Source organism: Sebastes umbrosus, chromosome 24 (genome assembly GCF_015220745.1).
Source record: "Sebastes umbrosus isolate fSebUmb1 chromosome 24, fSebUmb1.pri, whole genome shotgun sequence".
Taxonomy (NCBI): Eukaryota; Metazoa; Chordata; class Actinopteri; order Perciformes; family Sebastidae; genus Sebastes; species Sebastes umbrosus.
Window position 1 is genome coordinate 8,093,689 of NC_051292.1, and position 13,223 is coordinate 8,106,911.

Genomic DNA, 13,223 nt, shown 5'->3' on the forward strand with positions numbered 1-13,223 from the left:
GATTTTCAGCATGTATTTTGTCATGTATGAGATGTCCTGAAGTCAAATATATCAGTCATTGTCAGGAATTATTTATTTAAATTTTTCCAGCAACCCAAAAATCAAAGAAAATCACATATTAGTGGTATTTTCTGTTTAATTTATAAGAGACATGTAATGTTTATTACCTCTTAATTTTTTATCTTATTTATTATCATTTGTAATAAATATTTTTTATTAGTTAATATTTATTCATTTTATTTATTTTTTTATTTATATATTATTGACTGACTGACTTATTGAATTAAGGTGAAATTGCCAATCACATTCACTGGACGGTCGTCAGATTTGTCTTTTTTGTCTTTATTATGAAGTTAGACTAATTATTCACACAATTTAGTTTTTCTCTGAAATACAGTTTGCAGGCAGTAGTTTTTATTTTTTAGTTATCATTCATTTTATAATTTAATATTTATTAATTTTATTTATTTATTATTGACTGACTTATTATTTGACTTAATTTTTGTTTTTTATTTTTATTTTATTTCCTCACATAAAACTTCATAAAATCCAGATAATGAAAAAAAAGAAGAAAAAAAAGACAATTTGTACTCAATGTTCGCGATATAGTCATTTACTACATCCCACGTAGAACAAGCCGCAGTACATCGAGTATATTCGATATATCACCCACCCCTAGTTTCAGCTGCTTTACCACACTGTGATCAGTCTCAAGCACGTTTCAAGTCTCTGCAAGTTGGTTATCACGCTGAAAAAAAGGTGAAATCTGTGCCAGTTTGCTGACTGGAAGGCAGAAAAAACCCTGATAGAAATCAAAAACTGCATAGTATGCTGTTAAAAAAGGGCCCGCAGCAATATTAACTATACATGCTGTCTAGTAAATTGGCTAGAAATGCAAATGTGGTATGATGTGTCTTCTATGTGGAACATCTCAGAACATGACAGAAAGACAGGCAGCCCATCAGCACCGAGCGTTATCCAACTCCGAGATGTGTGTTTTCTCTCTTTTTGACATCTATTCAGACCGGAGTGAGCGAGCGAGCGCTATCTTTTCAGAGAGGGGTTTGAATTCAGATCGCCGTCCTTGTGCCTTATCAAATGCAGGCGCACGTTCTTTCACATCATTGCAGCGGGGTGGAGGAGGGCGTGGGGGAGCCGGGGAGTCTTACTCAAAGACAAAACAGAGTCCGCTGCTTTCACAGCATAGCCTGAGATAAATGTTTTTAGCAGACCTGGAGGTGGAATTCACACAGAAAACGATGCCCTCCTGAATGATTCTCTTACTCCTTTTAATGGCATGGTGTGCTCTGGCTAATTCAGGGCACTAATTGAATGATTTGGAACTGATTTGAGGCCATTTTAGCTGTTTAACCCTGCTGTTAGCCTGTAATTCACTTTATTTCCTATCTCGCTTCTGTCTGCCTGGCCGTCTTTATTTGTCTGCCTCTCTTTCTTTGTATCTGCCAAGCAATCTGTCTGTGAGCAGTGCAAACAAAGTTATCATTTAGTTCACTGTTTTCATGCTTCTTGTTAGACAAGTGAGAGCTAAAGGTCTAAAATTACAGAAAAAAACATCTTCTATAAATAGTTTTTTTCTTTCATCCCACCAGCTGATCGGGCGTGGCAGATACGGCGCCGTCTACTGCGGCTCTCTGGACGAGCGGCCCGTGGCGGTGAAGGTGTTCACCGCGGCCAACCGCCAGAACTTCCTCAACGAGTGCTCCATCTACCGGCTACCGCTGCTGGAGCACGACAACATCGCCCGGTTCGTCGCCGCCGACGAGCGGACGGGACCGGAGGGACGCACAGAGTACCTGCTGGTCATGGACTACTACCCACATGTGAGTCGTGGGGGGAGTAGCAAGTTTCGTATGTATAGAGAGTGTGTGTGTGTGTTCAACATAAAGACAGTTTATAGTTTAATACTACAAGTCCCAGAATACTAGGGGCAGCAAACACTCTTTGAACAAATACGTTGTCTGTTCACAGTGCTGCCAAACAAACTGACAGTTTTAAAGGGTAGCCTCTCATTTTATTTTCCCATGTTTTTGTGTCTAAGTGAATTTCTGAAACTGCTTCAGTAATTGAGGGAGAACGCTGTAACCGGCAGCCGTGAAATGAGCCGCGAGGGCAAGTGAGCAGCGTCGGTGTAGCGTTACGTTCACTAAAAGTGCTTGTTTTTGCAACTGAGAGGCTCAGATTGTGATTAGAAGTGTCTGAGAATATGGAAAGAACCCCAGGGCTTGACATTAAGCTTTTTCAGCCAGTTGCCAGTAAATAACTAAGAATGAGTTTTTATTATGTTTCTGTTGAGTTTGAATGAAGTGTGTTTTACAATGATCAGCAAGATAAAATTACTGTTTCTGTCAATGGAGTCTGGTAAGTTTGGCTATCAGGCAAGTAAAACATCCCATCTACTTGCCCAATAGCCAAACTTACTTGTCCGAAATGGAAAAATGTAGGCCTATTAAAAAATAAATAAAATCAACAAGGATTTAAGCAATTATTATAATTTATCTAAATATTCAGCCGTGACACTGAAAATCTTTTAGATAACACTAAGCTACGCTTTCCGTACTCCAACACAACACACGTTTCCACCATTGGATGTATTCTGCTATTCCACCGTTGTCTTCCGGCAACACGTCACCTCGCCAGAATGAGACTTCTCCTTGAGCGAGACTCTTTCCATAATGTCAGACACTTCTAATAACAATCAGAGCCTGTTATGGCAAAAACAATCACTTTTATTGGACGTAAATGACGGTGCCAGCTTGCCCCAATAGCACCACATTGCAGCCTGTGAGCAGCTGCCGTCTGCAGCGTTCTCCCTCAATACTGGACCAATTTCAGAAACTGTTGTCCCCATTAGTCAGTTAGACACACACAAAATACCATCGTTACTCTGCCAGTTTCACTGCCAGTCCAGGGCTGGACCCCCTGTAGGAGATTGGTTTCACAACTATCACCCTTTTCCCAGTTCAGTTTGCAGGCCTGAACAAAAGGAAGAACTTCAGTGTGGCCGTTGTAAATTAAAAGTAAAAGTATGAAGTATTTTCCACCCAGCAGCTTCTGCTGCAAACACATGAACATGCAGCTGGTGTAGCAATAGAAAACATCGACCCTGACTGCCGAAGGCCACCTCCGGGAACTCTTCAATATGAATGCAGATGTACCTTTAAACTGAATATGTTTGCCCTCAAAGTCTTCTGCATCATAATAACAAGTCAGTTGACCCCCAGCCAGCCTATGAAAGGAGCCCATTATGCATCATAAACCATTCCGCTAATACACATTGTCATGGAAACGCGGTGCAAGCCAGGACAGGAGACCGAGACACGTAATGCATTCACATAAATGCTAATATAATTAAAACGGACAGATCTAATGTAATTTTCTTTAGTAGCGGATGTGGGAATTGATTTTAGAGTGAAAAGATGAAGTGCGTGTGTGTGAGTCAGGGCCAGGCCAATCATAGATTATCAAGGCCGATGGAGATAATCGAGGAAAGAAATTAATCATATGCAATAGAATTGCTTTAGACAAACTTCTTAAACCAGTATTGTACATTGCTTTCCGCCTATAAGGCCTTTATTGGCCGGTGATAAAATATTCTCTATGTTTTATTGTGAAACTCCACAGGGAAGTCAAAGCACGAGGTCGGCCTTTATTAAAGCTCTAAATTATATATGTGAAGATAATGTTTTTGCAAATTGTCCGTCTAGACCTGCTCTGACCGACTTTATTGGTGATGGATATTATATGAAATTTAGATTTTCAAAGTAAAAGGGTAGCTTGGTTCTTGTGCAGGTGAATGTGTGTGGGTTTATCACAATAGCATAGCCAGAGATATTGTGCTTGGTGAGTGTCGGCCATAAGTGAGTGGCACAAGGATTACTGAAAGGGGTTTTGATAAGGAAGGATAGTGCGTGGAGAGAAGAAAAACATGTCTCTAGTTCTGCAGCATTGATTTTTATCCCTTTTTTTTTTTTTACTGTCCATCTTGGGTCTGATAATGTTATAGAAGTGCAATGCTAAATTGGCAGAGTACTCTTCTGAATCTAAAAGTAGGGGTGTAAATCACAAGTCTCATCACGATACGATATCGATTTGTCCATTTAACAGTTCCAGTTACATTTATATCAACTCACAAAAAGTAACTACAATATGGTTTGACTATTTTATGACTGGGCTCTGTAGAAAGGAGGTGCGCTTGGACGGAAAAGGTGACACAGACGTGCCATGGGAATTTAAAAATAAAGGCATATCTTAAAGATGATGATAGGGATGTAATGATAACAGAAATTTAGTAGTCGATACCAATACCAGTGAAATTCCACGATTCTCAATGAGAATTCGATACCACGGTAAAAAACAAAAGTAAAACACTAAATCCTATGTACTTCAACATAATACACTGCGTAGAATTTACCTTCGCCCAATACTCATGTTTGCTGAATAGAGCCTGAACGCATCATAATGTAAATCAATGGCACCTCCCGTGTTGAAATCAGCAGGATGAGGGGTAGTTAACTCATCCAGTGTTAAATTGGGCGCCACAGGCCCACCTGTCTCTACGTATATGGTTGAACACACACATCCCTGTTTGTTGACTTGCATTTGAAGTGACAAACCAAGCCTTCTGCTTTTTAGACTTTGTTTTTCCTCTTATCTGTCCGATCTTTAAAGAGATGCTGGTGGCTGATTTCCTCTGTACTCTCTCTCCATCCCCCCCCCATGTTTTTCCGTCTAATCTCCCTTGTTTACCTTCCTCGTCCATCTCTATTTCCGTCTGCTTTTGTCCCTCATTCTCTCTCTGTCCTCCTTTAGGGCTCTCTGAACCGCTACCTGGGCATCCAGACCAACGATTGGGTCGGCAGCTGCCGGCTCGCTCACTCCGTCACCCGCGGCCTGGCGTACCTGCACACCGAGCTCTTCAAAGGAGGTGAACCGGAGGACACACAAGCACCGTTAATTACATAACTGCTCACAGTTTACTCAGGCTCAAGTTCCAAGGCTTCCATCTGCTACTGAAACACAAACGCATACAAAGAATTGTGGCGGAAAGCTCTGTGTGTGTGTAGTTTAGATTTCTGGCGCTTCTCACGTCCTGCACACTGCAGCTCCACGTGGGGACTGTTTGGCTTGGAGAGCTTTCTGCATTTTGACACACGTAGCGTGCACGCCCAGCCACGGGTATTTATAGGCCGGGCCTCGAGCTAGCCTCAGAGAGCGTAAGAAAAGAGAGGGACAAAGCGGGGCGGATGCGAGATAGGGATTCAGATGACATGTGAGTATCCCCGTGGCTCAGTGGAGTCAGTCTTAGGAGGCAGAAGTGACAACTGAACTCAACGATTGCTCCTCCTTCCTCTTCATCAGCACAGATACACATCAAAAAGGCTTAGAAGTGAAGGGGGGGGGGATAGAAAGTGCACTGTGAAGTAATTCTGTTTGTGCAAGCACGTGACGAATACAAGCGGGGGAGTTCATCTCCCTTCCCTCCGCGAGTCTGAAGTGGTCGGCGGAGCGGAGAAGTGACAGCAGAGAGAGAGAGGGCTGGTGTTAACAGCAGAATCTCTTAGGCTTCGTCATCCTCCCCCACTCCTCCCGCACGTCAACAGCAGATAACTCCCAGCCGTCCCACTGCACCCTCTGCTGGACAGAAACATACTACAGGCAGAAGCCACTGTGTGATATGGTCTTAATCCCATTGTTGTAGATTAGATTAGAGGGTTTAGCTGTCTGTTGACAGGGGCAGCTTGCTTCGGTGAACAATGAGTAATGAGGGGAATGGAAAGCTATATGAAGGGATTTTCTGGTTATCGCTCGTTCGTAAATACCACAAAAACTGTATTGTATCTTTGAAGCGACATTTTTTTTGGAGTGCTTACATGTTTAATGAGAGATAAATTAGCTCAATCCTTTTTTGTCCTCTCCGTGTTCCATCCATCAAGACTTGTACAAGCCAGCGGTTTCCCACCGGGACCTGAACAGCCGCAACGTTCTCGTCAAGGCCGACGGCACGTGTGTCATCATCGATTTCGGCCTGTCCATGAAGCTGACGGGGAACAGGCCGGCGCGTCACGGGGAGGAGGAAAACGCTGCTATAAGTGAGGTGAGTGTGCAGTAGAAGATCATTTCTCACCTTCAGGGTTCCTACGCAGTATGGAATTTTGATTTTAGTCATTTCCAGGTCTGGATTGAGAATGGAAAAAAGAAAAGAGAGTATGGAAAACACTTCTGTTGCCCCTATTCTCCATCCATCCATCCATTATCTGTAACCACTTATCCTATTCGGGGTCGCTTCTTCCTGTCTCACCTCCTCTTTGTTCACCCCTCCTTCTATTCCTGCCCCGTCTGCCAGGTGGGGACGATCCGCTACATGGCTCCAGAGGTCCTGGAGGGGGCGGTGAACCTGAGGGACTGCGAGTCGGCGCTGAAGCAGGTGGATATGTACGCCCTGGGCCTGATCTACTGGGAGACCTTCATGAGATGCACCGACCTGTTCCCTGGTAAGACAGACAGATGTGTGTTTTGAGTTGCGATTGACTGAGATAAAATGAAAAAGAAAGCTGACAAAATTAAGAGAGAAAACATTTTGATTAAAATCTAATCAGACTTATCAGCGACTAAAACGTTTTGAGTTGTTGTGGACTAAAACTATAAAGGGTAAAAATGACTAAAATGTGACTAAAACTAAAAGGCATTTTCATCACACTGTAGTATTGATTTTTACTACCATCATTATCCCAAACAATACTAGAATGGGCTCCTCCAACACTACATACAGCAGTAAGCTATTAAATACACATTTATCACAGTGGGAAGCAGGCACCGACATTTATTGTGACCTTTATCGTCTTTGATCGGGAAAAACGGCACATTCATTAAATTGAATGAATGTTTCTGCTACATGAAAATGATCTAAAACACATCCTTCCTCTTCCTCTCCCACCTCCAGGAGAGTCGGTGCCAGACTACCAGATGGCCTTCCAGGCGGAGGCCGGGAACCACCCGACGTTTGAGGACATGCAGGTCCTGGTGTCCAGGGAGAAGCAGCGGCCCAAGTTCCCCGAGGCCTGGAAAGAGAACAGTTTGGTACGTTTCTGTGTGAGAGCAGAGCCGGACTTTATTTTATTTTCAATTTTATGAGAAACATCTTGGGTGTACTTTAGTGCTGCACCTTACTATTAATCTTTTATTGATTAATCTAATGACTAATTTATCGATTATTCTAAAGATAATTTTTTTAATTCACAATTGATATAACAATTTACCCCAAATAAATACCAAAAATGTGTCGCATTAATATTTCAATATTTTATTTAATCATCATCTCTTAAAAGATGCCTCAGAGGCCTGATCAGAATAATACTAGACCTCAGATTCAAAAGGATTGCTGAGACCTATAGATTAATTTAATCACTGTACTGAACTGGAGAATCAGTATTTTAAGTAATTGACTTCAAACTTTATGATTATGACATGGATTTATTTAATCACTGGCATCCAGGAAATGTTTCTCAGTGTTTTTTTATTGCTCATATAGTAACATATTAAAACTGTCTCCTCCAGGCGGTCCGCTCTTTGAAAGAGACGATGGAGGACTGCTGGGACCAGGACGCCGAAGCCCGGCTCACGGCGCAGTGTGCCGAGGAACGGCTGGCAGAGCTGCTCCTCATCTGGGACCGCTCCAAGTCCGTCAGCCCCACACTCAACCCCATGTCCACCACACTGCACAATGAGAGGTAGGCGTCGACACACAACTGCCTCTGTCATTGTGATCAAATGAGGTTCTTATCCATAGTCGGTGTATTACAGTAGATGGCGGTTGGCACGCCCCCAGTTTGGAGAAGCAGACGGGAGTTACCGCAGGGGAGCAAAGTGAGAGAAGTTGTTATCTATGCTCTCGCCAAAGCAACCAGACTCCATTGAGGAAAACAGCAATTTTATTTTGCAGAACACACAAGTTGCTGGTCTACTGCTGCCTCCATCGGTTAGTCTGTTCGTGTTTTTGTGTGACTTTAGTGTTCTAAAGGGTTAGTTCAGATTCATTAAAGTCACACAATAACACAAACAAACTAACCAACAGAGGCAGCGACAGACCAGCAACCCCCATGTTCAGCAAGGTTAAATTACTGTTTTTTTCAATGGAGTCTGGTTGCTTTGGCAAGAGCGTTGGTAATGGCTTCAGTTCCACTCCTGTCTGTTTCTCCAAACTGGCGGCGTGCCGACCGCCATCTGTTGTCACTGACTATGGATAAGTAGCTCATACAACCCCACTTCAAAACACCCGAACTATCCTTTTAATGTGTTGTGCACTGTTTGCTCCTCAATGTTTTCTGACAGAAATCGCATGACGCCGAAGTCCGGCCCATACACAGACCACCCGTCAACGTACATCGAAGAGCACGAGGGCGTCGCCAAGAACTCGCAGGCCGACACCACCGGCTCCGTGAGCGGTCGAGCCGGGGCCGGGACCGGAGAGAGGAACAGGAATTCCATCAACCAGGAGCGCCAGCAGCAAGCCAACGCCCGGCTGCCCAGCCCAGAGGGCAGCAGCACCAGCATGGGCATGAGAGGCAGCCCCTCCGCCTCCACCACAACCACCACTATTATGTCTGACTCCGAGGGACCCGCAGGGACCGCCGCAGTCCCCGTCTGCCTCCACCTGACCCAGGAGGACCTGGAAACCACCAAGCTGGACCCGAAAGAGGTGGACAAGAACCTGAAGGAGAGCTCGGACGAGAACCTGATGGAGCACTCGCAGAAGCAGTTCTGCTCTCCAGATCCGCTGAGCCCCGGCAGCTCCAGCCTCCTTTACCCCCTCATCAAGATGGCGAGCGAGGCCGCGGGCACGTCAGACCCCGTCGCCCCCATGCCCAGCACCATCTTCCCCCTGCCCAAGCAGCAGAACCTTCCCAAGAGGCCGTCCAGTCTGCCCCTGCGCACCAAGCCCACCAAGAAGGAGTCCTCGTCGTCTTCGCTCAGGTTCAAGTTTGGACGCTCGGGGAAGTCCAACCTGCGGCAGGTGGAGGGAACAAAGATGAACATTGGTGCGGTGACGGGCACAAACACAGCTGTAGAGGCTCACCGGAGCACTGGCACAAACAACACACCCACTCTACGAGACACGCACGCCAACGGCAGCGCTAACGGTGCCGCTAACGGTCACGCCACAGCCGGGATTTCATCCATGGCTGCAGGTGGAGCGACGGGTTTCGGAGGATCCGGCGTCACTCAGAACGGGTCCGTAGCCCTGAGGTCAGACGACGGGCGCCTGAGCCTCGGCGTCATCACGGCCAGCCCCGACGAACACGAGCCGCTCCTGAGCCGCGAGAGGGAGCAGCCCGATCCGAGGGACGCGTCCTCGTCGAGCGTCGCGGCTCTCCGCTCCGCCCGACCCAACACGAACAACAACAACAGCAACACGGGCCACGGCCGGGGGGACGGGGAGAGCGGAGGAGAGAGCGACGGAGGGGAGGAAGAAGGGAGCGGGGAGGGGGGAAGCAGGGAAACCACGGGGCCGCCGGGAGAAAGCTCGGGGTCGGGATCCGCCGTCGCCGTCCCCCAGCGGGACGCTCCGGTCACCATGAGAGGCGAGGCCCTGCTCAGGCAGCCCAGAGCCCGCCGGCCGGAGAGACCCAACTCCCTGGACCTGTCCTTCACTACACAGGACCTGTCCTCACTAGGTGATTTCATACACAAACACCTCACACAAGACACATTTTGTTTTTTGATAAATATCTTTAAATGATTTGGTCAAAGATTTGGGGAAACAGGAACAGGAATATCAGCACAGAACCAAAGCAATGTACTGCTGTGGACGGGGCAGCAGCAAAACTGATTTTAGCCACCTAAAAATATCATATTGTACGCTATATTGAGAATATTTTCACTATATTTTCAGCTACACAGTCTATGTTTCCGACGGGAAACTGAAGCCGTTGTCTATGCTCTCGCCAAAGCAACCAGACTCTATTGAAAAAAACAGTAATTTTACCTCACAGAACACAGGAGTTGTTGGTCTACCGCTGCCTCAATCGGTTAGTTTGTTTGTGTTATTGTGTGACTTTGGTGAATCTGAGCTAACCAAAATCAGTAGTGATTTTATTCTGAAAATACTGTAACTGGAAAAATAGCGGTAGAAGCATGTGGAGACTCGTTCTAATGCCAGGCGTGAACAGACGTACTTAAAGCTGTCCACTTGTGATCGGATCACTCAGGACGCATGTTAACGCCAGGTCTCAACAGGGCCATACTGGAGCATGGAGTTGGGAAAAAAAGCTATATTAGTTGCAATATGGGAAATGGAGGATCTTTTGGAGCTTGACTAGGGACTAAAAGTCAGGATATCTGCTGCTTCGATTTTTAATGCCATTTAAAAAAATATAATATTTCCCCACTTTATGGAAGTGTTATACTGAATTGCCGGAGTGGCCTTTTAATAGTGACCTTTTAAAGGACACCTAGTCTTATAAGGCCACGTACAGGAGACTGGTATTGAATAGGTTTCACTGGTATAAAAACTCGCCACAAGTGACTGATGAGTGTTGCTTCCTGTTTTTCCAGGGGAGGGCTTGGTGCAGCCGGACGGAGCCCTGGGGGCGGGAGGCGACAAGATCAAGAAGCGCGTCAAAACGCCTTATTCCCTGAAGAAGTGGCGACCCACCACATGGGTCATCTCCACGGACACCAGGGGGCCGGAGGTCAACAACAACGGGTCGTCCCGCGGCCAAGCTCACAGCCAGAACCGGCCCAAGTCCAGCTCGGCCATCTACTTGCGGGGCGGGAGCCTCGCCAGCGAGCCCAGCGACACCCACGTGTGAACTCTCTCTGACAAGACTGGAAGAAAAAAAAATTTAAAAATAAGCAGAGAGCGTTTTTGGTTTCTGTCTGTTGAGCTCTAAATCAGCAAGAGGAAGCTATGGAGTGTGTTGTGAACAAACAGTCGAGTCTGATCGTGTACAGTAATTAGGTCTGTCTCACTCCCGTGTGTCTTTCTGATGATGGCATTGCTTTAAATGGAATCCAGCTATGCAGCATTCTCATAAGCTTCTGTTTCCGTGTTTTATTAATCTCCCTTTGTCTTCACCCTCACGAACATAGCAACGTTTTCGAATGGATTTCGTTCTCTCTATGTGCACTTTGAACCGACTAAAATCAGTGTTTAGAAGTCCTGTCTGTTGCGACCACGACAAGAAAGTGGTCTCTAAACTTAAAAAAAGGCGATGAAAAACAATCACTTTCTCGTACTGTGCTTGCATTAAGCGGCGTTCGAGAGTAAAAGAATTGGCGGTCTTAAAAGACAGAACAAATACATTTTTTATTTCCTTGATTTGTATGCAATACCAATTTTTACCTATTTTATTTTTTTTCGACTATGTATCCATTTTTTTGTATCATAATTTTTAATTGTGCAATAGGATTTAGCTTTTAGATGCTTTCGATGTTTTTACCGCTTCCATTATTTTTATTTTGATATGTTAATCTCTGTTGCACTTATGAATTGTCACAATCGTTTTTTTGTAAACAATCCACTGTACACTATCAAGAGGAGAAAACGGATGACAATCCTCCTCTCTTTCCTTCTTCTCTGGACTATTTTTAGGGGGGCACAAACACTAACAATCAATCCCAGCTGACTGGAAAAGTCACGGAACTCCTCTGCTTGCACAATTACACCAGGAATGGCTCAAACTGTGGGGTCTTTTTAACGCTACAATCACCAGAATCGAACCTATGGAGGGATCTGTTACAGTGGCCGACTCAATCACTGTACCACTATCACCTGACCTCACTGTGGACCGTGTGTTTAGCTGTCTGTATGTGACTGAAAGACACCAGAAAGCCCAGATTCTGCTCTTTGAACTCTCAGAAACTAGTCTAAAAAGAAACCAAACCCCTCTGAAGCACGCTGGATATTATTTCTGCTTCTCGTCGTCTCATCCCCCTCGATGTTCGAATGACTGATTTCAGTGTGTGTGAGCGTGCACGTGTCGTGTTTCCTTACGTCGGCAAGCATTAAGAGTTGCCGGGGGCGTAGCGCTGTACAGGCGTGCTGAAATGTCATCGTACTCATTCTGTATTTTCAGCGCTGCTTCAGGGCATATGAAAAAGATCTCATTTATGTTTTTGTAATCTGTAATTTGTATGAAAAAAAAAACATGTATGTGTATTGCATTGATATTTGCATCATTTTTATGGAATTCTGTTTTGCATTCAATGGACACGGCCTTTGATTCCATTGCTATGCATCTGCTCGGTACAGTTTCTGTAAACATTTTCAAGTCAATATGGAAGAAAAAAAACTCAATAAATGTATGAAATAATTGTTGGTTATATCTGTTAAGGATATGTCTCATTTGGGTTTAAGATATTTTATTCTGAAAGTACTGTAACAGGAAAAATCAGTGGTAATTTTATTCTGATAGTACTACAACAGGAAAATATCAGTAGTATTTTATTCTGAAGTACTGCAACAGGAAAATATCAGTAGTATTTTAATCTGACAGTACTGTAACAGGAAAAATATCAGTAATTTTATTCTGAAAATACTGTAACAGGAAAAATATCAGTAGTGATTTTATTCTGAAAGTACTGTAACAGGAAAATATCAGTATTTTAATCGGACAGTACTGTAACAGGAAACATATCAGTAATTTTATTCTGAAAGTAATGTAACAGGAAATATATCAGTAGGAATTTTATATAGAAGTTAAAAAAGAGATAATTGCTTCCAAATAGAGGTTTTTCCCAAAATGTTGCACAGTTCCTTTAAAAACTCACTGACAGCTGTTTATTGCCTATTTCTATTTTTCTCTGATGTGCATTTTAATAAATCTTTTCATACTTTGTAGGCCATTGAAAGTATGGAGGACCACAGGAGTCACGTAAAAGTAATAAAGAATTTAATTGATTAATAACTAATTGTACAATAAAAATAGCCATTCATAATTTTGTTTACAAACTGATTTATTAATCTATAAATGAATGGATTAAATTACAAAGTAATTCCAATGTCAAATAATGAAATACTTTGTAATTTAATCCATTTATTCATAGATTAATGCATCTCCTCAGCCTCCCCTAACTGGAACCTACCACCTGACCAGGTAAGTATAGGGTAACATCTGTGTCATCTATCTTTGTACAGTGAATATCTTTGTGTCATATATCTCTCTACAGTGAATATCTTTGTGTCATCTATATTTGTACAGTGA

At 44.0% G+C, this 13,223-nt stretch overlaps 1 protein-coding gene across 1 annotated transcript in view; it reads left to right on the plus strand.

Annotated features, from left to right (window-relative positions):
- LOC119483992 (bone morphogenetic protein receptor type-2-like) overlaps positions 1-12,342 on the plus strand; it is a 31,493-nt gene extending 19,151 nt beyond the window's left edge. The window contains exons 6-13 of the mRNA XM_037762542.1: positions 1,611-1,841; positions 4,831-4,945; positions 5,955-6,115; positions 6,365-6,512; positions 6,962-7,098; positions 7,576-7,748; positions 8,350-9,692; positions 10,573-12,342. Coding sequence (XP_037618470.1) covers positions 1,611-1,841; positions 4,831-4,945; positions 5,955-6,115; positions 6,365-6,512; positions 6,962-7,098; positions 7,576-7,748; positions 8,350-9,692; positions 10,573-10,829 — 2,565 coding nt within the window. The 3' untranslated portion in view covers positions 10,830-12,342. The remainder of the gene's footprint in view (positions 1-1,610; positions 1,842-4,830; positions 4,946-5,954; positions 6,116-6,364; positions 6,513-6,961; positions 7,099-7,575; positions 7,749-8,349; positions 9,693-10,572) is intronic.
- The last annotated feature ends 881 nt before the right edge of the window (positions 12,343-13,223 follow it).